A 23,223-nucleotide genomic window follows, 5' to 3' on the forward strand; every position below is an offset into this window, starting at 1 on the left:
ATACGACATGCAGGGACCCGTTGTACATCTTTTCTAGAATGAGAGAGTCAAGGTGGTGCTACAAGTCTTCACTTGGTTAGGGGCTGTCTCTGTGGTTCAGCAATCTACCCTCCTGTTGATGGGCTACAATTGTAAGATACATCAAACACTGCTTTATAAGCAGAGCTATCAAGACTCCAGAAGAAAAATGATTCGTGCACTTTATAACCCCTGGAATTTCTTACCAGTGAGTTAGGGTTCCTTCTCCCCACTACATCTCCGCAAACCCAAGTAAACAGTCAAAAGGAAGTTAACAGGATAGAAGAAACCAAGGGACTGAAGGACTAGAAAAGGGGTTTCCAATGTAGTAAGTGAACTGTTGGGACCAAAGCATTTTTTTGGTTAGGTAGACCGAACAAATTCACAGAAAACTGCCAACATATCATCTCAGGTGGCACTACAATGGAGTTATCCAAATCTTTCTGATTCTTTAGAAATGGAAATAGCAATCTCCAACACAAGACTCAGGAGATTAAAAACAAAACTAAAAACACCGACACGGAACCAAACAACAACTGCAGTACTCACGATGCCTGTGAGGCTTTTCTTCGGAGTAAATAGTCCACAACGTCGGCGTCGGTCTCCAACAGGCTGATCAGCACTTCGTTCTGAAGATCTGCGGAAACCTGAAGGGGTCAGACGCAAAGGCATGAATAAAACCATTTTGGCCAAAGTATCATATGGTCCTTAGCACCTTTGCTGTTGTCGTCCTTGTTGATTGCCTTCAAGTCGAGCACGACTCATAGGGACCCTAAGAACAAAAGGCCCAAAGCCCCTCTACAACTATCAACATTTGTCAAAGTTCATAGAGTTTCCAGACAATTTTCTCAGATCGATCAAGACTTCATAAGAGACCAGAGTCACTTGGTAGTTACAACCAAGCCAATGTCAACACGTTCAGCCAGTTTCATGCTAAGAACAAGCTTGATCTTTGTCAGTCACTTTCAGTGCAAAATACCACCCTGCCCATGGCTAGTGGCCCAACATTCAGATGTCTTCCCTGTTCAGATTAGATTTTCTTGGCTTTGAATAAGCAAAACGGTGTCTTAAGAGGGAAGGCATCCATGATCTATTGTCCAAATGGGGATGTGTCCTACAGTTCATGCTGGTAATTATGCCAAGGCAACAGTTAGCAAATACATGGTCAGTCTTGTGAAGGGATGGATGGTTAAGTTAGTTTGCTTCCATTTGAAATTCAGCTCTACAGAATACTAGCTGTGATATATTTGACCAGAACCCCAAACCAAACCCATGCCATGAAGCCAATTCTGATTCCTTGGGACCCTGGGAGACAGATTTAAGAGCACTGGCCCATAGAGTTCACGAGGATGAAATAGACACTGCAGCACATGATGGCATCTTCCTCCCAAGGAGTGGCTGATAGGGTCAAAGTGCTGGCCTTTCGGTTACCAGCTGAATGCATGAATAGAATTTTTTTAAATTTCTTTATATTACTCTGATTAATTTACAAAGTTTGAATACATTGGGGTTTGGTTTTTTCCCCCCACAAAAGATCCTTCCCATTTCCTTCACCTCACCCATCCCTTGAATTGTGCAATCCTATGATTAACACCTTACCCCCCAGCCATCCTCACCCTCTATTTCCACCCTCCCTCCCCCTTAGATTCTTATACTCATTTGACAATAATGGTTTTACACAGTATTTGTTCTTAATACGATTTTTCTTGATCAGTGTCCCTATCTATTAAATTGGGGATAATAACAGTACTTACCACAAAGGGTTCTGGGGTTATTACCTGAGTTGTTACATGTTAGGAACTTAGAATAGTTGAGTTTTGAGTATAATAAACACTAAAAACAAAAACCTAAAAACAACATAAAATCCAAATAAAATTCTCTAATAGGAACCCATGATATTTGCACGTGCCATTTTAACATTCTGTGTTGTCTTAACTCCTCTCTTGGACCCTCATTTCTCAATTGCTAATTGCATGAGGAACTCCCTCGAGTTCTGCAGACGGGCGCCACATCCGTCATCTACTATAGTCTACACTGCAGCAGACAGCCTGCCTGTCCTGACTTTCCTCACATGTGGAAAGGTTCTGAGGAGACACTGAATCCAACCCCATTGCTTTTCTACTCTGAAGATGTGGGTAGTTCAACCAAAGGAAACAGAAACTACTGGGAGAAAAGAGTTTCAGTTTAATTCTCTCACTCGTGGGCTCACAGAGGAGACGCTTAATGACCGCAAGGGCAAGTCTTCTGAGAATAAGTGGTCGGTGGAAGAATTTTCCTCCTGCTTCTTGCAGAATTCAGTTGCTATTGAGTTCTGTGAAGCTGGAAACAATTTTATTAATGAAAACAAGGATGAGAAAACGCACTCTTTTTCTCAGAAATCTGCTCCTCTTTATTTCATCTTGCATCTTCACTAATACCATCGCCAAAACCTAGTCACACAAGCTCACAATCCCAGAATGGTGTTCCGACCTCTCCGTCCTCCCCTTTGCTCATGTGGAGCCCGGAAGCGGACTTTGAGTCCATCTTCGTGATGCATGCTATTTCTAGCGGAATTACCCGAGTTCGAGTCCTAATTGCTCCTTTGTAATGGTCATCTGTTGGCCATTATGAGCCTCTATTTCCTTCTTCTTGTAACTGTTTTGCCTCAATTTCCCTATGGAGAGTCAACTGTTCCCTAGCCTTTAGCTCAAGGGTAATGTGTGTCTAAGTCAATCCCCAGACCACGACGGCCACATGTGACTGTGAACATGGGGCATGTGAGTCCATCACAAGCCATGAAAATGCTCCTGAAAGAAAGGATACAGGTTCTGGGATCTTGGGGTCATCCTGGGACCACAGGGGGACTGAGGACTGTACCAGCATTTGAGGAAGAAATAACAAGAAATTGGGACAGAGAGAAAATGGATCTTTTGACATAAGTTGCAACCCAAAAAAAGCTATGGCTGAAGTCATGGTCATTCTTGGATTGTTTAGCTGACGGAATCAAAGAACCTCTTCAGTTAGACGGAGTTCTTAGTTCTAAAGAAAGATACATCCTTGATGGTCTTCTGATGAAAGAGCTTGCTAACTTGCATAATAACCATCTTCTTCAACACGAAGGCTTTACTCAAGACACACACAGTCTCTCTCTCTAAAAAACAAACAAACAAAAACCCCAAACCCCACCTTTCTTAGAGCCACAGATGAAACCTTTCACTCAAAACTGATTAGCATCAAGTGGGAAGTGACTCCTAGCTGGCCTTTGAGTGGGTTTGAAGGTGTAAATTGCATGTGAGGAGACGGCCCATCTTTCTCCGTCAGAGCTGCTGGTGAATAGAAATTGCCAGAAAGTCACTACCTTTGGGTCAGCAGCACAAGTCCCTCTCAACAAGGCCACTGAGACTCCTTCTCTACTTACTTCTACAACAAAAACAACTCACTGATGTCAAGTCAGAAGTTACTCAGAGCTAACCCTCTAGAGAGTTTACAGAGGCTGCAAATCATATGAGAGGAGACTGTCCATCTTTCTTCCATGGAGATGCTGGTGGATTCGAACTGCCAGCCTTTAGACTAGCAGTGTGACTCCCTACCCACTTGGCTACCAGAATTCTCTCCACTTGCTTAGTGTCTTTATATGTATGTCTGATCTCGTCTCCTAGCAGCCACCATCCTTGCACACTCTCTATTTTAGCACTATTGGTCTTCTCCCTTTTGACCTTTGCCCATGCTCATTCCTTAAAATCACTGCCTACGTATTTTGTGAGGAGCCCTTGGCGGTGCTTACAGAGGATGCTAACAGACCAGGAACCTAACAGACCAGAACCCTGGTCCTCAGAGAGTGGCTCTCAAGGGGAATAACAAAGCCAAGAAGTGTGGTGGTGGAGAGGGGGAGGGAGGGGAGGACACGGAGAAGCTGACGTTTCAGCAGAGAAACGACACTGATGAAAGAGTTGGAGAGGATAATTCTAGGCAGAATGTGGGGGAGAAAAATCAACATCAACTGTAGCAATTAAAAAAAATGCTTGATTCAGAATCAGCAAAGGTCAGTGAGGTCAGAAAAGAGAGAGGAAGGACACAGCAGTCGGAAGGACATCAGCGAGGTGGCCAGGGCCAGATGTTGGGGACTCTCCTGGGGAAGGCTCAGGGCATCTGCTCTTATTCTAAGTGGGCTGGGGAGCCAGCGAGGGTTGGAACGGGGGCCTGGCAGGAACTGACATCACGCTGGTTGTTGACCTGAGGAGAGAGAGTAGGCAGTTAAGAAGAGGAAGGAGGGGGAGCAGAAAGGAGGTGTTGAAATCGCCCAGATGAGAGATGAGGAGGGCTGACCCAGGAGGGGGAGGTAATGAGAAGTGTGCGAATCCTGGAGACAGTTAAGAAAGAGCTGCTTGTGTTCACTATTTAAATATTTATTCAATCATTACTTAGATATAGATTGATGGGCAGATGGATTGATAGATGGCTAGGGGGAGAGAGAGAGAAAGGAAGAAGCTAGGAGAAGGATTAGAAGGACGCTTAGCTGCTAGCTGCTGTGGAGAAGCACGAGGAGGAGGCTGGCGGACAAGATTAGGAGTTTAGTTTTGACATATTCAGGTCGAGAGGCCTGTGAAACAGCCACGAGAAGAAGGCTTCTCTATAGGCACTTGAGTACGAGGGCCCAGTGTTCAGAGGAGGGGGCTGGAGGTGGAAACTGGAGAGACAGACACAGATGGGATCTAAAACGGGACACAAAGACCCGGGAATGAAAATGTAAGGAAAAGACAAAAAGGGAGGACTCTTCGATCAGGGCTATATGCTTCCATGCTCCTACTTGACAGACCAAACGCAACAAATCGAGCAACTTAGGACTTCTGTTGTGATTCCTTCCAAAACCAGAACTGAGTAGATATGCACTACTGTATATCAATTCCTCTGAAAAGCAGTCCCTCGAGGGTGAAGGTGAGGATAAACCTAACTCAGTGAGGTGGTCTGATGATACAGTGTCTGTAGCAATGGGCTTGAGTGTGTTAGGCGTGATGAGGATGGCCCAGGACAGGACAGGGGTCAGACGTGTTGTTCCCAGGGTCATAATGAGCCATACTTGACAGCATTAAACCACAGCAACAGTGGTCTCTGAGTGGTGTAACGGGGTAAGTATTACACTACAGAAAGCGCACGCGCAGAGGCCCCTTGGAAGACAGACCAGGCAATGTGTCTCTGAAAGGTCCTGAAAATCCTACGGGACAGAGCTCTGCTCTGAAACCCTCGAGGCTGGCCTGAGTTGGAAGTGACTCTGCTCTAACTAGATTCAAGCCCTGGGTAGAGCGAGCAGTCTGTGACTGACTACTATACAAGCCCATCCAATAGCTCCATAGCAGCAAGCCCTGGTCGCTCGACAGCACGCAATCCTGCTGTCCGTCCAGCTCTGCCAACCGAGCATCTTCTCTTTGTCTTTTTTCCTATCTTTTAATACAAATTCCAAACAGGCCCACTCAGTTCAATTGGACGAGCGTTCCTTTTCTATTAACTGAGATACTTAACAGAGAAACAAAAGTCAAGTGACTTTTTGCTGATAGGAAACAGCCATTTAAAATGAGTAAGAGAGAACTACCCAGGCGGATCACTCACACGTGGCCAAAATTAGGAAGTGGGAAAAGCAGACGAGTCTGCAGCCCCAAGGTCCAGTGTTGACTTTTCAGCTTAAAATGAATGCAAACGTGGACACAGTCACTCGATTCAGCTCCGGCAGCAGAAAATACAAAGCTAGCCTACTTGACTCATTTTTCTCTCTATGGGCATTACTGGGATCAAAGAGTAACTGGGTGGCAATTGACTGTCAGATAGACGTTGGTGGTTCAAACTCACCCAGAGGCACCTTGCAGACAGACTTGGAAATCTGTTTCTTTTTTAATTTTTTTTTTTTTTGGTGCATGTACCGTCAAATCAAATCTGACTGGTACAGGAGGAAATTGTCCCTCCTTCTCCGGCAGAGCATCTGGTGGACTCGAACCGTGTACCTCTGCAATGGCAGTACAGCTTCTTGCCACTAGGCCACCAGAGCTCCCCGGAAATCTGTTTCTTAAATGCCACAAGCTTGAAAACCCTTCTGGGCTCACCAGAAGTCACAAGGACTTGACAGCAATTAACAAGAACAATATGATTAGGTATTAATGTCATGACAGGAGTCAGAAGAAGGCTGCATAGTGGAGTGGATTTGAGGCGAGGGATTGTATAACAATGAAAGAATTTTTCTTTTACTTTACAAAGAGAAGAGCGACGGGGGTGGGGGGCGGGAGAAAAGTGCAACAATGAATGAACGGAAATCCAAAGTCTCTGTAAACGTTCATTAAAATAATATTAAAAAAACCAAACACAAACAAAAAAGAACAATGGGGATCCAAAAAGCATTGGTGGTTCAGTGGTTGAAACCCTACCATGGCAAAGGCCCGGATATTAGTTACTATGACGTGGAACACCTTTCAGCAGAGCATACAGGTTATGACAGACTCAGGAGGAGAGGCCTGGAGGTCTAGTTTCAATAACCAGCTAGTGAAGACACACTGGACCATAAGAGTCTGATCCATACAAGAATATGGAGTTGACCCTGCCCTGGGCAGCATTTTCACAGCTGAAAGGAGAGCAAAAGGACTAACTGATGTGCATGTTGCTCGCCAATTGCACGGAGGCCTAGTCAGAAAAAAGTTTGTTGGACAGGAATGAAGTCATTAACAAAATAAAAGCCTCAAAGGAAAAGAAGAAGAATAGAAAACAGAGATGGACATTTGTTCTAGGAGGCTTATTCTTCACCGAGTCATTATTACTTCTTACAGCCATATATCACTGTCTGTGGTGGAGAAAAGCCTCTCTCTGTCTCTATGTCACTCTCTCTCAATATGTCCCTGCTCCCAACCTCCCTCTTCATTTCCAGGTGCAGCCTGAGACACCTCAGCTACTCAAGTGCAATGGTTTGGAAGCCAGGCTACACATAGCATTCCCCTTCTGATGCCTTCTCTCTCCCTAGACTCTTCCTGCCGGTCAATCAATGGAAAGTGCATTTCCAGAGGGAAGAAACGGTGTTTTGCTCACCTGAAACAGCTACAGGCTGCTTAGCTGTAATTCCCTGACAGCTAGCCTCCCTCACAGTGAGGGCAAGTCGTGGGAGTCAAATATTGCCCAGATACCCTGGGGGATTCAGGTAGAAGCTTCTGGAAAAACTTGGAGGTTTGCCTCCATGATGAAAAGAGATGCCTGAGAAGAAGTGTCTCTTTTTGTTACTTTATGTGATGATATCACCAACTGCTACATTCATCTTGCAGGTGAGGATGGCAGGGCAGAGAGAGCAAAAGTGTCCCTGAGCTGCTAAAACTGTCCCCACTCAAGTCGTCGTCTTCGTCTGTGGCGTAACAGATTGTGATAGGTTAAGCCATCTGTCCTTGATTATTCTCTTCCTTGTGGCCTAACACATCCTAGCTGGTGACTCTTCTTGCTCCTTTCTCTCCAGAAACATCTCCAGGCACATTCATGACTCTTACTAATTCACTCTCTCAGATAATAAATTGCATGCTTTGAGAACACAGGTAAAAATGGCACTTTCAAAGTAATGGATATTTAATAAACGTGATTGGAATGACTACAAAAGGAAATGGCCCAGGAGTATTGGTCTTCATGGTGTATGCACACGGCTACAATCCTTTAATGTTGTTGTCTCCGTCTCTCCACTTATAATTAATGCCCAGGCCTTCTAACTACTTCTTTCCAGTTCTGCCACGGCCAACAAATGGAAAGTAGAATGCACCTGGTTTTGTAAAATGTGAGTGAACCAGAACAAGAAAAATGATGGGTCAGTGCCCTGCTGCAAAGTTAATCCCTCTCTTTAAAGAAAAAAAAAAAACCAACCCAAAAAACACTAAAACCAAACTCACAAACAAATAAGGGCACTATACACAATGCACAGCAACCAAACCTCTTGACTGGAAGGTATGGAAACAATGGCGACCTGCTCAAACATGGCATCGACCTCGCCACTGAACGTGCGTTGATCTCCACAGTCCTGGCAGTAATCTAATCTCCCACGTCAGGCTCCTGAGTGGGTACACTGTGCCTCTTTGACACCTCCACTTCAGGGATTCCACTCCTAAAATTTCTCATTTTGATGAGCATTCCGCTTACCCCCAAAGTTTTCAAATTTGGGTCTATTCCAACTTTGCTGTGCCAGCCCAGACACAGCCTACTCAGTGTCATGTTATAGCAAAATCTTCCTCTTCATTCCTGGAGTTTTCAAAGGAATTTCTTTTCCCATCTGAAGATCCAAGAGAATTTTTCCAACAAGTTCTCAGGCAACTGTTCCCACCAATACAAATCCATTGCTGCCAAGTCAATTCTGCCTGATGACCCTACAGAACAGAGTAAGACGACCTGTCAGGTTCTGAGACTGCAAGTCTCCGCAGAAGCACATTGCCACGCTGTTCCCCTCCAGGGGTGGCTCGTGGCTCTGAGCCACAGGGATTTCGGTTAGCAGCTAAGTGCATAGTCACTGTGCCACCAATGGCTCCTTCATCGACAAAAAAAAAGTCCCAAAATTAAAAAAAAAACAAAACAAAAAAACCGATGGCTCAGATGATTAAATCTTTTCTTTCTTTGTTGAGGGAGTGGGGGCTTGTGGATTTTTTAAAAAAAAATAACAAAACAGAAACTAATAGACATTACAGTTGAAAAACACAGGAGGCTTTTCTTTAAGGACTAATTTTTAATCAATCATTTCTGCAAGCCAAAAGCCCATTTTCACGTGAGGCTGACAGTCTAACATCGAAATCTCTAGTAATTTGAGATATTTTCTAAGGGCACCATTTATGGAAGTGTTTATCTGGAGCACTCAGCTCCTTACATTGTAATGTGTTCCTTCAAAGCATGATGCTATTCCAAAAATCAAAAGAACTTTGGCCTCTCCTGCTTCGGGGGAGAAAATGTAAACAGTGCACATATGAAAGAATAAAACTGTCATAATTAAAATCCACCCTTTCAAATTCAAACAGAAACCTTGAATGATTGCCTGCAGTGTGACTGCTGTGATACCGTCTGTCCATAAACTACAGAGAGGGGAGCCCACAACAAACAATTAAGGGCTTCGAGAAGCACAGTTGTTAGGACCCCTCCTTTCTGCCTTCGCCACCAGGTTTCAGCACCAATCCATCATTTGGCCAAGAAGCTGACTCTGGCATTTAAAACTTTAACACTCCCCAGTGCAAGGAAATATCACTCCAAGTCACGGTGACATTTCCAAGTGAACAAACACACGGAAAGAAATCGCTCTTGCTCTTTACAGGAGAAAAAGTTAAGACTCTGGGCAGGTCCAGCTGAGAACCTCTGGAGAAGTTGTGACATGATGAGTTTGCAGGAGGCCTAGTGCATTTGGAAGGTCAAGTAGCTTTAAATGTGATGAATATCTCTCAATTGCCCATTATTTGCCTGGAAGTGTCTTTGGCAATTGAAGAGAAAATGTCAACCTTTACGGAGCTGTGTGAGTGATGATGTGGGTCAGGAGGACACAGAAAATAGCCAGGCTTTGCTCCATGACAACGGGTTACAGGAAGTGGCAATAGTCCAGGCGGGATATGGTTTCGTTCCCCACCCCATGCATGTCATGCCAATCATAGCTGCATTCTTTCCTGGCACAGAGGGGCAATGTGAACTGAACTCATCAGGGATACATCTAACCTCCTGTAGCCACCTGCTGGCATGAGCATCAAGTGGGCTGAACTATGACTGGTCCAGAGGGATCATGTGGTTAAAGCTCTCCTTCACTCATTTTCAGACTGGTTAGAATAAATGTTCTCTCCACTCCCAAGTGGACCCCCTAACAGATATGCCATAGCAGAGAGCTTCTTTAGCATGACGTGGCTTCTCGCCATAGAACTAAATGGTACCTGCATTTCAACGCAAAGGAGCTTACCGCACTCACTACAAAACAAGCCACTGCCCAGCCCTGTGTGGCCTTCACAGCTGGTGGAATACTTTCGCCCACTGTTTGGGCCACTGCGCACTCTGAGTGCCACCTAGCCCAAGGAGCTCATCACTCAGCTTTCTACGGGACAAGGGGCTGCTATGCTCCAAAAGGTTTCACTTTGCTAATTGTTGCCAGGACTTTCTTCCACATCTGCTGAGACTTGTCCAGTCTCGGTGACTGTGCTGGCACTTGAAATACTGGTGGCACTGTTACCAGCATCAGAGTGGCATGCATGCCACCACAGTAAGATAAACTCCTGGAGGAGAGTGGGGGATCTCCACTGATACCCATACCTATACCTATAATAGGAGAGAGTGGTTTAGATACTTGGGAATAAAAGCTTTATAAATAATCACATACTAACAAACAGATCAGTGGCTGGAACTTAGCTTACTCCTTATGAAATGGTGGCGAAAATGAAATAAGCCAATGATGTTCCAGGCCCTGGAACCTAAGTCTTCGTTGCTTTTACCACAGACAATTAAAGAGACGGAAATCTTATATACTGATCCGGACATGTCAGTAGATGGCACAGTTCATGCCAAAGAAGTTTTAAAGAAAATACAAGTTGCATTGGAGAGTGAAGAGAGCACCAAGCAAAGTTTGGCTTCTGAGCTTGGAATCCGCATTGTGGCCTCTGCCCCTTGCTCCCAGTCCATGTCAGCTGCATTTCCCATGTGCACTGAGCGGTCCCCAGCTCAGGCTGATGACCCAGAGGATGGGAACACACTGGCTTTCCCACGTCTCTAGCTCTTGCTGCTGCAGCTCGGACTTGTCATTGGCCCTTAGGGGCAGTGCCTTCTCCATATTCCCCTCCATAGGAAAAATCATTGCATAGTGGCCTTCAAACGAGCTGACGATGGGTCTTTTCTCCCCTGCTTTGAAGCACTAATGAAACTCAAGAGCAATGATGAGGGGTTTCCTGGCAAGTGCCAACATCAGGTACAGAAGGAACAAGGTCCAGAACAATGAGCTATGTTATGACTGAACGGATGACTACTTTCTGCTGGTGATAACAGTGGCCAGATGCGAATATGCTCCCTTCTTTGTTTCCTGTTCCTGGAAAGTCTCACTAGATTTTGGTCACATAGCTCAAAAATACTTGTTGGTATCAGGATGGAAGGGATGCGATTTCAACATAAGGAAATTTAAGGCATGAAATGGAAATCTACCAGTTAACCAAACAAAAACAAAATCCACATAATTTTTATGCCCCTCTCAGTAATAAAAAGTTACAGGATTTATTTAACAAATAATTAATGAGTGTGGGAAGTGTAATATAAAAATACTTATTAATCTAAATGATAAATCGAATGCTGTATCAGGATATGAGGAGTCACAGATACAAGCTGGAATTCCTCCTGAGACAGGTCACAGGGGTCGAGAGCCAAGGCAGACCTATAGGCATTTTGACAATTCCTGGATTGTGTTTGCTAATTCCTCCTTCCTGAGTCAAGCATAAGGTTTTCAATAGAAAGAGCCTAGCTTCATTTGCATAGAATTCTCTTTGTGATTTGCTCCCCGGCAATTCTCAACAAAGTTAGAGAAGATTGGTTCTGGGCTTCAGTCTTAGAGCTGTTGGCCCCCTGCCTTTATGCTCTTTTGTTCTCTCCATTCTTGGTGTTCCTGTTTTGCTATTTTTCTTAGTGCCTGGCCAACAAATGAGTCTCTGCCAGCCATTGAGTCCTGGTCTAGCTTCCATGGACATGTCACAGACAAGAAAGAGCAGAGATCCCTGCTGTCATCACGTCGGCCCTCTCTCAGGTGTCCACGCGCACAAAAGACAATCTATAATGAATGGTGGTTGCTGTTGTTAGGTGCTAGTCGACTCGGACTCCTGTGACTCTGTGAACAGTTCTGCACCTCATGACCTCCGCTGTGCCAAGCAGGCCCACTCTTACAGTCACTGTAACCACTCATCTTGTTGAGCGTCCTCCTCTCTTTCTCACTAGCGTATGCCAAGAAATTTGGAAAATAGCTACCTAGCCGACTAACCAGAAATGCAACTCCATGAACAACACACTGAGCCTTGCCCTTGCCTGTGCTATCCTCGTGATCGCTGATCCATTGTTACGTTCACTGCGCCAATCCCATGCGGCCCTGTGTGTGCCAGAGTACAATTGTGCCACTAGGGTTTTCAGTGGTTGATTTATTTTATTTTATTTATTTATTTTTTTACATAGATCATCAGGACTTTCTTTCATAGCACCTCTGGGTGGTGTGATGGTTCAAGCACATTATCAAGTTAATTTAATAGCAGTTGTTTCTCTCTTTAGATTATAGAAAGTCTAATATAAGCCCCTGGCTAGCTGGCTTCCTGTCATAGCACTGTGGTGGCTTGCGTGTTGCTGTGATGTTGGAAGCTATGCCACTGATATTTCAAATCCCAGCAGGGTTAATCATAGCAGACAGGTTTCAGCAGAGCTTAGACTACCAGGATGAAAGGCTTGGCAATCTACTCGTGCAAATCAGCCAATGAAAACCTGATGGGTCACATCACAATGTCGTCCAACTCACACATGATGGGACACATCATTAGGGGGGATCAATAGAGAAAGGAAGACACCATGCTTGGTGACGTAGAGTGCCAGTGAGGGCAAGGGAGATGCCCAGTAAGGTGGAGAGGCACAAGAAGGAACCTGAACATGCCAGTGATGGGAGGATGATGCGGGACTGGGTAGCATCATGTTCTCTGCACATAAGGTTGTCAAGATCTAGAGTGGACAAAGTATCAGCTGTTGAAAACAGTGTACACTAATTCTTGCCGTGTGCCTGATGTTGTTGCTGTTATTATTATTATTATTATTTCTCAAAATGACCTTCAAAGTAGATAGTCTCTCATCCCATATTTACCCAAGAGGTAAAAGAAGGCTTAGTGAAGTTAAGCCCAGTGCCAAAATCACACAGTGATTCAATGACTGAGTGGAGATTAGCATCTGGTCATTGCAAAGCTCTGGTCTTTTTACCATGTGGGTGTGGTTAGGAGTGACTTGGAACCTACTGACAGCTGAGTCTCCAGCAGATTCTCTGAGGCTCTTAATCTTATAGAAGGGAAATGCCCATCTTTACCCTCTGGAGCAGCTGGTAGATTCGAATTGCCTGCCTATGGGTTGGCAATGCAATTCCTTACTACTAAGCCACCAGAGCGCCCTGTTTATCAAACCCCCTGGAGGTATTCATAAAGTTGTTGATGATTCCTGGGTCCTATCCAATTGCTACTAAATGAGACTCTCTGGAGTAGAGTCGAGGAATCTGGCTGTCTCAGTTTCCTTTTAACTGCTGCAGACTTGAGTTGGAAAACCACTGTCCTCATGTGCTGCCCTGGTCCTTGGGTCAAGTGATTGTGATGGCTATTATTACAATTTATGTCCAGTTCAAGTATTCCCTGCAGAGCAAACAACCAATACAAATATATACATACATACATATATATACATATATATATATACACACACACATATACACACATACACACACACATATATATATATATAGCCTAGCCTAACTCTTGAACTGGTATCAACTCTTGAATCCTGATATTCCTTCCAATGATAACACAAAGCCAGCTTGCCCTCCAGCCTTGCCCACTAACTCAGATACTGCCACCTAGAGAGAGACAGTCTTAGCATCAGCAAGAGAACAACATGAGACTTGTCAGAACCAATGATGGGCCCCTGCCAGGCCTCCAAGGGCTCCTACATGCCTTCCATCAATTCTTCCATTCACTCGTTGCTTCCCAGGTACATTCTGACTTCAAGGACAAGTTCAGCTTCTCTAGTGTTAACATCAAAGGGCAAAGCTCGTCGTAAAACCTTCCAAGGTTTCTAAAGTTCTACAACTGCTAACTATCTTTAGGTGTTATCTAACATTCTCTTTGCACGTCTTAAAATATCATTGTCATTCGGGAAGCTTCTTGAAACAAAACAACACTAAAAATCAACCCCAAATGCCAACTACATGCATGATGACATGTTTGCTCATCCGCTCAGAGCAGCGCTGGCAACCAATCATCACCCTTAGTATAATCAAGACGATTGCGAAATGCCAAATATGCCGAGCGAAAGCAAACATTCTTCTGTGCTTTCTAGAATAAAAGAGAAATTCTTACTAGTGCAAAGGACTTGGCACATTTTCGATCTAGAAGTGCTCTCAGACATCATTCACTGTAATCTCGCTCTTAAATACTAAAGAAATGGAAATCTAAGGATGTGAGGTCCCAAAGCTAATGCAGAACAGAAGTAGGCAGGACTATCACAAAGACTTCTGGTTCCAGAGCAAGTATTCTTTGTGTTGCTCCTGGGATGTTGGACCTGCTTCTTTTCCCAATCACCTGCTTCTGTTGAAGGCTAACTTACTTTTCAAAAGTTACCCTGAATACCCAGAGCTTCTCACAATTAAGGAGGAAGAAGGAACCCTGATAATTCAGGGGATTAAATGCCCAGCTGCCAATGGAAAAGCTGGTAGTTCGAAACCACCAGCCAACTGCTCTACGGAAGACACATAAGGCAGCCTGCTTCCACGAATATTATAAAAGCTCTACTCTGTCCTCTACGGTTGCTTTCATGTGAAACACAACTCCCCTAGAGTCATTCATAAACGCAAACGTTATTTATTGTGTTCCCACCATGGGCCAGACACAGGAGAAATGCTGTTGAGAAGCTAGACAGAAATGGACAAAAATTCATCCTGAAGTTCACATTCTAGTGGAGGGAAATACCAGAACCCTAGATTAACGGTGAGTTCTAACGAGAGAAACACAGGCAGGAAGGGAAAAGGGAGTGTGAGGTTTGTAGACTTGGGGTGGGGTGTGCAGGGACGATCTCACTGAGAAGTAGAGTCCACAAACATAAGCTACAACCCAAGGTCCTAGACATCAATCCCTACAGACAACTGCAGAACAAGAACAGATTTAACAAAAGCTGGAAAAGGCAGAATATCGCAGCTTACTGTCTACAAGCCTATGAGTGGTAACATGTACGTTACTAGAACATTGCTAGCAACACGCAAAAAGTGCTGAACAAGCTTTGACAGAGCATGAGGCTCAAGATTCAGAAGATAGGCCTGGTTGTTTATTATCAAAACCAGCTGATAAAAACCCTCTGGATTGGAATGACAAGACCCACAGCAATCACGGGGCTGGTGCCCAACTGCGTAGTATTTGGCTCCACTGTGTAAGGTGAGGGCACGTCCTGAGTCCCAGTTGACTTAGTGGCAGCTAACAGCAACAACTGCCACTTTTAGTAAACCAGAGGAGGCTAGGAACAGGAAGAAGAACGTCACAGCCAAAATGGCAGCCCTTGCACTTCCCAGGACAGCAAGAAGTATCTGAGAGAGGTCATGAGAAATGCCTTAAGGTTTGCCAAAGGATAGAGATGGAGGAGAATTTAGCTCAGCATATAGAATTTAGAGACTAGAACTAGGATTGAAGAGAGGTGCTTATTTTGTTTTGTTGGAACAAAAAGCCAGAGAGCATGAAATGACGCCAAGACTACTTGGCAAGATGATACGTGACTTAAAACTTGAGGAAAATGTTGGAAAGTTCAGACATTTGACTCATCCAAATATGTAACTAATTATGAGAATTTTGGCTGAAGTGTGAAATGCAAACAGCACCAGCGACTGTAGGCACAGTTCTCAAGAGTGGTGTATGGGGCAGAGAGAATGGTCCAGAAGGAAAACGAGGAGGAAGCAAGCCATGGTCACCCTCCCTTGGTGAAAGTGTCACTGGTCCATTCTCTCTTTCTCCAGCCAGAACATGCTTCTCAGTCTCCCTTGCAATCACTTGTGGCCGCTCAGTGAGTTCTGGCCAATGGGATTTCATGATGGAAATCCCTTCTAGGTTTGTCCCACAAAATCCTAAGAAATGGCAGAACCTCATGGGACAAGGATCTAGGATCCTGGAACCCCCACCTGCAAGGCTGTCCACCAAAGGTTTGACTAAATGTTCCTCAGTAAGATGTCTGCGTATCTTTGGTTAGAGTATTGACACTTGGGTCAGCTGGTGAGGCCTAACTAATACATTTGTTAATAAACCCCCAACCAAAGCCACTGTTGCGGAGTCGGTCAGTCACCCGCTTCAGGACAGAGGAGAATTGTCCCATAGGGTTTTCACAGCTGTAATCTTCACAGGAGCAGACTGACACATCTTCCTCCTCAGATACAACCAGTGGGTCTGAACTGAATCACCCCATTTCACTGAAGCTGCCATTGGTGGTGTTGGATGTGGGAACATATGTTCCCAATCACACTGGTGAGACATAAAGGAAGAGGATTCCAACTCACTGGCTCTCGAGATTGGTATATAACAGGCATTCAAATAAATCAACTGCAAGGCACTTAACGAAAGACAGTCAAACACGAAGGGGGTTGAACATGGAGGCCTCAGACACTGCTGGAGAAGTTGTCCAGGGCTCTGATTGACGGAGGGGTGGAGGAGGTGGGCTAGGTGACAGCGGTTAGCAAATGACACGAGAAACGAGGGCCGCAACATGGGGAGAGCTGCTGTCAATTGTGGCATGTAATCTGAGTGGGGAACAGAAATAGATGAGAGTTGGGATTTGTTCCAGTATTTCAAGGGAAGTTGGAGCAAGCAAAGCGGTTTCATGAAGGAAAACAGGAACTGGTAATTCAATACAAATTAAAAAAAATATTTATTGAACGACTGCCAGACGGAGGGCCTTCCAAAAGTGTACAGAGGATACAGAGAGGAGATAATGGGGGCAAAGCCCAGGATTCAAATGAGTTTATAGTCTACTAGGGGGATTAGTCACAAGTGACCATACCACAATGTTGAGTAAGATAAAGATCATGAAATAAAGTAACAAGGTTCAAGGTATGAAGAAGTGACAAAGCAGCATGGGAGGGTCCTGCATGCAAGAGGTAAGATGTCAAGACCGCTCTTGAAGGAGGATGGTTATAAGACCGCAACGAGACCTCAGGAAGGATCTAATAAAGACAGGGCTTTGACAACATCTGGAGCAAAGGTCAGAGCTGTGACCTCTGAATGAGGAATAAGGAATGAACTGACGCCAAAGGCTGACCATTGTTTAGAGGACAACAACATGACATTTGTGATGTGGGCCATGTCTGTTGAAAGGAAGAACGAGTCGAGTCATACAACATATAGTGAAATCATGGGTTCGGAAAGTTTCTATTCTTACGGAAACGGCTTAGCTTCCCATGATTTCAGTCAAGCGGCCAGCAGGAACTGGATTTTCAGTATGCACCCAACAAAGCACATCCCGCAAGAAGAGCCACCTACCGTGAACAAGGTTTCATAATTCTCGATCATTTTCTGCACTACGGCGATGATGGCCGTACTCTCCTCAGCGCGAGCCGAACTCTGGACCGAGAACTCTTTGTCCGATGACTTCTGCTTGTGCAGCAGGTTGGGTCCGAATATGGTGGCCAAGTTGAGGGTCGTCATTTTGTTCCCAGTCAGCTACAGGAAGAGACAACACCGATTATGGTTCTTCTTTCAAAACACAGGATGGGCCAATAACCAAGGCAAGCTTTTCCTTCCTATTTTATTTTCTGGCACTAGGACCCCTTCATAATCCATGGAGAATGGACTATCACATGGTTCTAATGACGAGTCATTCCATGGGTGAGGCAGAAATAGGTAATAGCTGCAGAATTAGAAACACAAGGGAGATAATTTTTGCAAAAAAGTTTGAAATAAAAGGGAGAAAGATAGCGGGATCTAATGGGTAAGACAGAGAGAAAGCAGGAAATTATTCTTTCTACCTGAAGTATAAAAAAAATTACACATCCAATATATTAATACTTAGCAAGTACAGGTAAACATAAAAACCCCCAAATTGCCTACAATCTCCCTAAGCAAGAAGGAACAGTTCATACTTTACATATATCTACAGTAGATTCTTTTTCACACTGGAATCAGAGTCCATATGTTATTTTGTAATTTGCTTTTTATTTGTTAACTTCAGGTTGCATCCTTGTTTCCAATTCAATAAGCCTTGTACTGCAGCCCTTCTTGGTGTCCAGCATCTCTCTCCATGGATAATACCGTGACAACCAGAGCCAACTGACAGGCATTTACTCCTCTTTCAGATTTCAGTTATTAAAAACCAGAGTACAAGGAAGATGCTCAAAGAGACATTTGGGAACTTGGCTGAGCACTGTTTCAGGAGTAATCCCTACATGTGGAATTGGCAGTTTAAGGAATAGGAGTGTTTTTTTGTGTGTTTTTTTAAAGGCACGGGAATTCATCTTGAGTTCATGATCTATGCTTATCTATCTGTGCTTGTTCGTCTGTCCATGATTCTGTCCACGCACCGATTTCATTTGAAGATGCAGACTTCACTAGATAAGTGTCCTAGTTTCTTGATGCTAGAGCAGTCTTTGTAGTGGGGGCTGCCCTGTGTATTACAGCATACCTGTTCTCTGTCTACTCCTTGTGTTGGTAGGTGGCATTGAGTCCACTGTGACTCACATCAGCCCTAAGAGCAAAAGATTGAAACCTTGCTCGATCCTGCACTGTCCTCAGGAGCTCTGCCGTGGTACAGCCCACACTAGAGTAGCTGTGTCAGTGTCTTGTGGAGGGTCAGCCTCTCGTCACTATATGTCAAAATAACCACCTCCATCTTTGACAACCAAAAATTGTGACTGTTTTCACATATTATCAACAGTTCCCCAAAGGGCAAAATGGCCTGTAATTGAGAACCACTGGCAAACAATCCAAGTCGTCAAAACCACGGATGTGGAGTTGATCCCAGCTTCCAGCGACCCCATATGACACGGTAAAACTGCTGCATGAGGTTCTCCAGGCTGGAGATGTCATGAAAAGGAGCCCTGGTGTCATGGTGTGCTACGTGTTGGACTAGCCAAAAGGTCTGTGGTTCAAGTCCACCAGCGCCTACTGCATGGAGCGTGGATAATCTCTTCCAGTAGATTTACAGCCCGGAAACCTGAGGAGGTCAAGTGTGGGCTTGAATGCACTTGACAGCAATGGGTTACTGTCTTTTTCCCGTGAGAAAGACTGGCTGTGGTAAATTTTTATTTCACGTGTTAATATTAGTTAAAATCCTAGGTGGGCCTCACTAATGGGGAGGAGGCTGTGGGGAGACTCGAACTTGAAAAACACATGAGAGCAGATACAGAGCACACACAGTTCTGAGAACCAAGCCATTTGAGTCACGCGATGCCCTGGGGACCCCAAAACTGTGGGTGCCAGCTCACAGGCCCAGCACAGCCCAGGCACAGTCAGGTGAAACGGTTTCCTCTGCTAAACATTAAGCACCCTCTAGTTACAGCTTTCTCCTTTTTTTTTTTTTTCTTTCTTTCATTGATCAAATCCAGTACTTTTCAATTTCTCTTGCTGAAACGTCATGCTCAAGGTTTGACAGCAAAGCCAGATTTTTCAAGTTCTTTTCTTTAGAACAAGGATGCAGTCTGAGTTTTCCCTCCATCTCAGAATCCTGATGGCACAATGAATTAAGTATTAGGCCAGCACGTAATGGACAGGTCAGTGGTTCAAACCCACAAGCCAATAGGTGGGAGAAAAAAATGAAGCATTCTACTTCTGAGAAAATTCAACTTACTGCCACGGAGTCAGAGCCGACGCATAGCTGACTGTCTACTGGGTTTCTGAGGCTGTAAATCAGAATATTTACAAGAGGAGACTGCTTGTCTTTCTCCTATGGAGCTGATGGTGGAATCAAACTATCAAACTAGGTGACCAGAGCTCCCTTTCTTTCTTGTTGATGTCTACCATCAAGTTGAGCTGAGCCACAGATGACCCTTCAATGGGGTTTTCAGAGGCAATAAATCACATGGGAGGAGACCGCCCATCTTTCTCCTATGGAGCAGCTGGTGGATACGAACCATTTACCTCTGGGTTGCCAACACAACTCCTTATCACATTAGGCTACCAGAGTTCCCTTTTCTGCTCTACAGGAGAAATTTGAAATTGACTGGACGACAGTGGGCTTATTTTTTATTTTCTTCCCTTCCTTCTCCTTTCCTTTGTAACATTAACAAGCAGAAGATTGCGTTTCTTTTAAAAGAATGTTTAGTATAAGGATGAGCAGATCCAGAGCCCTGTTTCCTCTGTCCTGCTTCTGTTGCTATTCTGGGAATGTGATACAATCTGGCTGTAAAATCACACAGATTCCAGCTGTGGGCCAAGCCAGTCCCTGACAAGCCTTCGTGATTTGGCTTTGTTTGGACTTTTTTGAAATTTGCTTGCAGACAACACTGTCACCTGATCTCCAGGCCTTGGTGGTGCGGAGGATAAAGCATTCAGCCATTACCTTAAAGGTCAAAGGCTGGAACTCACTTACTATGCTGTGAGACGAAGGTTAGAGTTAGGGTTAAAACAAGAGCCTTTGGGGCAAATCTACCCTCATGAAGTCAACTCATAGGCTGGGTTTTATGTATACACAGGTACAATTCATTCTATTGGGATGGCTTTCTTGAACTTCCCAGATAGTGAGTGCCAGTCAATGTGTGTTCTTTAACCTTTCTATGCAATCCTGTGCCAAGAAAGTTAATCAGTACCATTGTACTAATAGCATATATTCTGTGTCACAGTTTGCTAACTTTCACAGCATTTCAAATTTTTGTTTAATATTATTGTACAATGATTTTATCTAACTTAGATCCCCAATCAAGACCTTCTGTACCTGCAGGCAGACGATCAGGAAAAGTATCGTATTGGGTAAGTTCTCTGTCATTAGTTTGAAGACTAAGGTGCGTCTGCTTCAGGCCACAGTCTTTTCAATTACTTGCTATGCATCTGAGAGCTAGACACAGACAATTAATAAGGATGACAAAAGAAGAATTTATGCCTTTGAGCTATGTTGTTGGAGAAGAACACTGAATATTCCATAAACAAGAAAATATTGCAAAAGACCAAACAAGTACATCTTGGAGAAAGTACAATCAGAGCGCTCCTTCAGAGGCTAAGCTCTGTCTCACGTACTTGGACATGTTTCTAGGAGAGGCTGTTTCTTGGAAAGGAACACTATGCTTGGAAAGGCAAAGGATCAGTGAAAGAGGGGAAGATCTTTAATGCAATTGATTGACTCAGCAACTGAAGCAATGGGCTCAAGCGTGTCAGAGACGATGAGGATGACACAGGACAGGATAGGATAGGGTTCAGATATGTTGTTCACTGGGTCACTATGAGTCATACTTGACTCGATGGCACCTAACAACAGAACATTGCTCTTCATAGGTTATGCTATAAACATAACTATATGTGCACTGGAAGTCAAGAAATGTGCATGACTTACTTTATTGTGGTGGTCTGGAATGGCACCCACAATATTTCTGAGGTATGCTTTATACGTGCATGCATTTATATATAGGAAGACCTACATAGAGGTCCCTGGGTAAGTGAAAAGTAAATGATTCCAATCTAACCAAAAGAACTGCTGAAAAAAGGCCTGGCAATCTACTTCTGTACTATTACGGTCAATGAGAATCCTATGGGCTGCAGTTGTACTCTGTCACCCTGCAATAGCCATGAGTCTGAGACAGCAATTAGAAAAATATATGCATATATATAAAACAAAAAAACCCAAAAAAATTCTAATAAAAGAAAAATGAAAAAAAAAGAAAAATATATGCATATATAGCATGTGACCTAAATAACATGGAATTATGCACATATGTGAAGGAGCCCAGGTAGTATAGTGTGTGCCTGATGATGGTTTATTATTTGATTAGTCAGCAGATTCAGGCCCAAGCAAGATCTTCCATGAATAAGCTTCCCAAATCATTTTCTGAGCCTAATGGATGTTGTTATTGTTGTTGTTATGTGCCATCGAGTTGCTTGTGACTCATAGTGACTCTACGTACAATAGCCCTAAACCCTGCTCTATCTCAAAGCTTAAAGGCATCAACTCTCCTTCTATCATCCCTAGTCATTGTCCAGCTCTCTGATGCAAAGCAAGTAAATGGCAAAGGCCATGGCCTGGATCAGGAGTACCTTAGGCTCCAGAATGACATTGTCATCCCTCAGTACCTGGGAGAGGTCTCTGACTGCCGACTTTACCAACGCAATCAGTCTTTTAATTTCCTGGCTGCCGGTACCAAGAGTGTTGATTGTAGAGCAAAGCAAACTGAAGCTGTCAACAATCTCAATCTCTTGATGCTGTCAATCGGCCCAGTGGTGAGAATTTTTGTTTTCTTGATGTTGAGCTTCAATCCCTGCAGCAAGAGCTTCAAGTTGTCTTCAGTTTCAGCAAGCAGGGTTGTATCATCTGCATAACGCAGACTGTTGATGAGTCTTTCTCCAATCCTGATGCCACACTTCTCCTCACAAAGCCCAGCCTCCCGGATAATCTGTTCTGTATATAGATTGAAAAGATATGGAGATAGGACACATCCTTGACGCCCTTCCCAATTTTGAACCATGCATTGTTTCCTTGTTCTGTTCTGATGACTGCCTCCTGGTCAAAGTAAAGGTTTTTCGTAAGCACAATCAAGTGTTCTGGGATTCCTATTCTTCTCAGAGTCAGCCAGTTCAATGCCTTTGCACAGTCAATGAAACACAGATAGACATTCCTCGGGTACTCTCTGCTTTCAGCCAAGATCCATCTAACATTAGCTATAATAACCCTAGTGCTACGGCCTCTTCTAAATCCAGCCTGCACTTTAGGCAATTCTCTGATGATGTACTCTTCCAGTCATTTTTGGATGATCTTTAGCAGAATCTTGCTTGCATGTGGATAGAGCTCATATTTATTAACTGTCATGTGGACAGTCACTGGGCTAGAGGCTATTTTAGCTCTTACTCCTGAGAAGCTGCTGAAGCAGCTGCTATTGTGGTCTTTACTTTCTGAAGGAGGTGACAATTGGACCCAACAGCTAGGAGGTGGTGGTGCTGAGAAGCATGTGACCTACCCCGTCTCAGTATGGGCAATGGGATCATGAGCATAAAGCAAGACAGGGACGATGGCTTCACCTCATGTGCAAAATATGTGGTGGTGGTGGTGGTTGTGTACCATCAAGTTGGAACCGATCCATAGCTGCCCCTTCAGTGGGTTTTCAGAGGCAATAAATCCTCGCACGGAGCAACTGATGCATTTGAAGCATACGCCTTCAGGATTGCAGTGCAGATTCTTACCACTAGGCCACCAGAGTGCCCTTGTGTAAAATATAAGGTATGTCAAAAAACTCAGTTATCCAATCACAAGATTAAATACTTGGGAATAAATTTAACCAGAAGTACAAAGGACCTTTTCCAAGAAAATTACAAAACATTACTACAAGAAACA

The 23,223-nt window shown here is 44.1% G+C and overlaps 1 protein-coding gene across 1 annotated transcript in view; it reads right to left on the bottom strand.

Moving 5' to 3' along the window:
• The window catches only part of ARHGAP6 (Rho GTPase activating protein 6), a 508,230-nt gene that overhangs the window by 16,048 nt on the left and 468,959 nt on the right, over positions 1 to 23,223 (bottom strand). The window contains exons 9-10 of the mRNA XM_006892363.1: positions 17,238 to 17,417; positions 568 to 665 (exon numbers count right to left, since the gene is read on the bottom strand). Coding sequence (XP_006892425.1) covers positions 568 to 665; positions 17,238 to 17,417 — 278 coding nt within the window. The remainder of the gene's footprint in view (positions 1 to 567; positions 666 to 17,237; positions 17,418 to 23,223) is intronic.

The sequence above is a fragment of the Elephantulus edwardii genome, unplaced genomic scaffold (assembly GCF_000299155.1).
Source record: "Elephantulus edwardii isolate Elephantulus edwardi_28Jun2011 unplaced genomic scaffold, EleEdw1.0 scaffold00115, whole genome shotgun sequence".
Classification (NCBI taxonomy): Eukaryota; Metazoa; Chordata; class Mammalia; order Macroscelidea; family Macroscelididae; genus Elephantulus; species Elephantulus edwardii.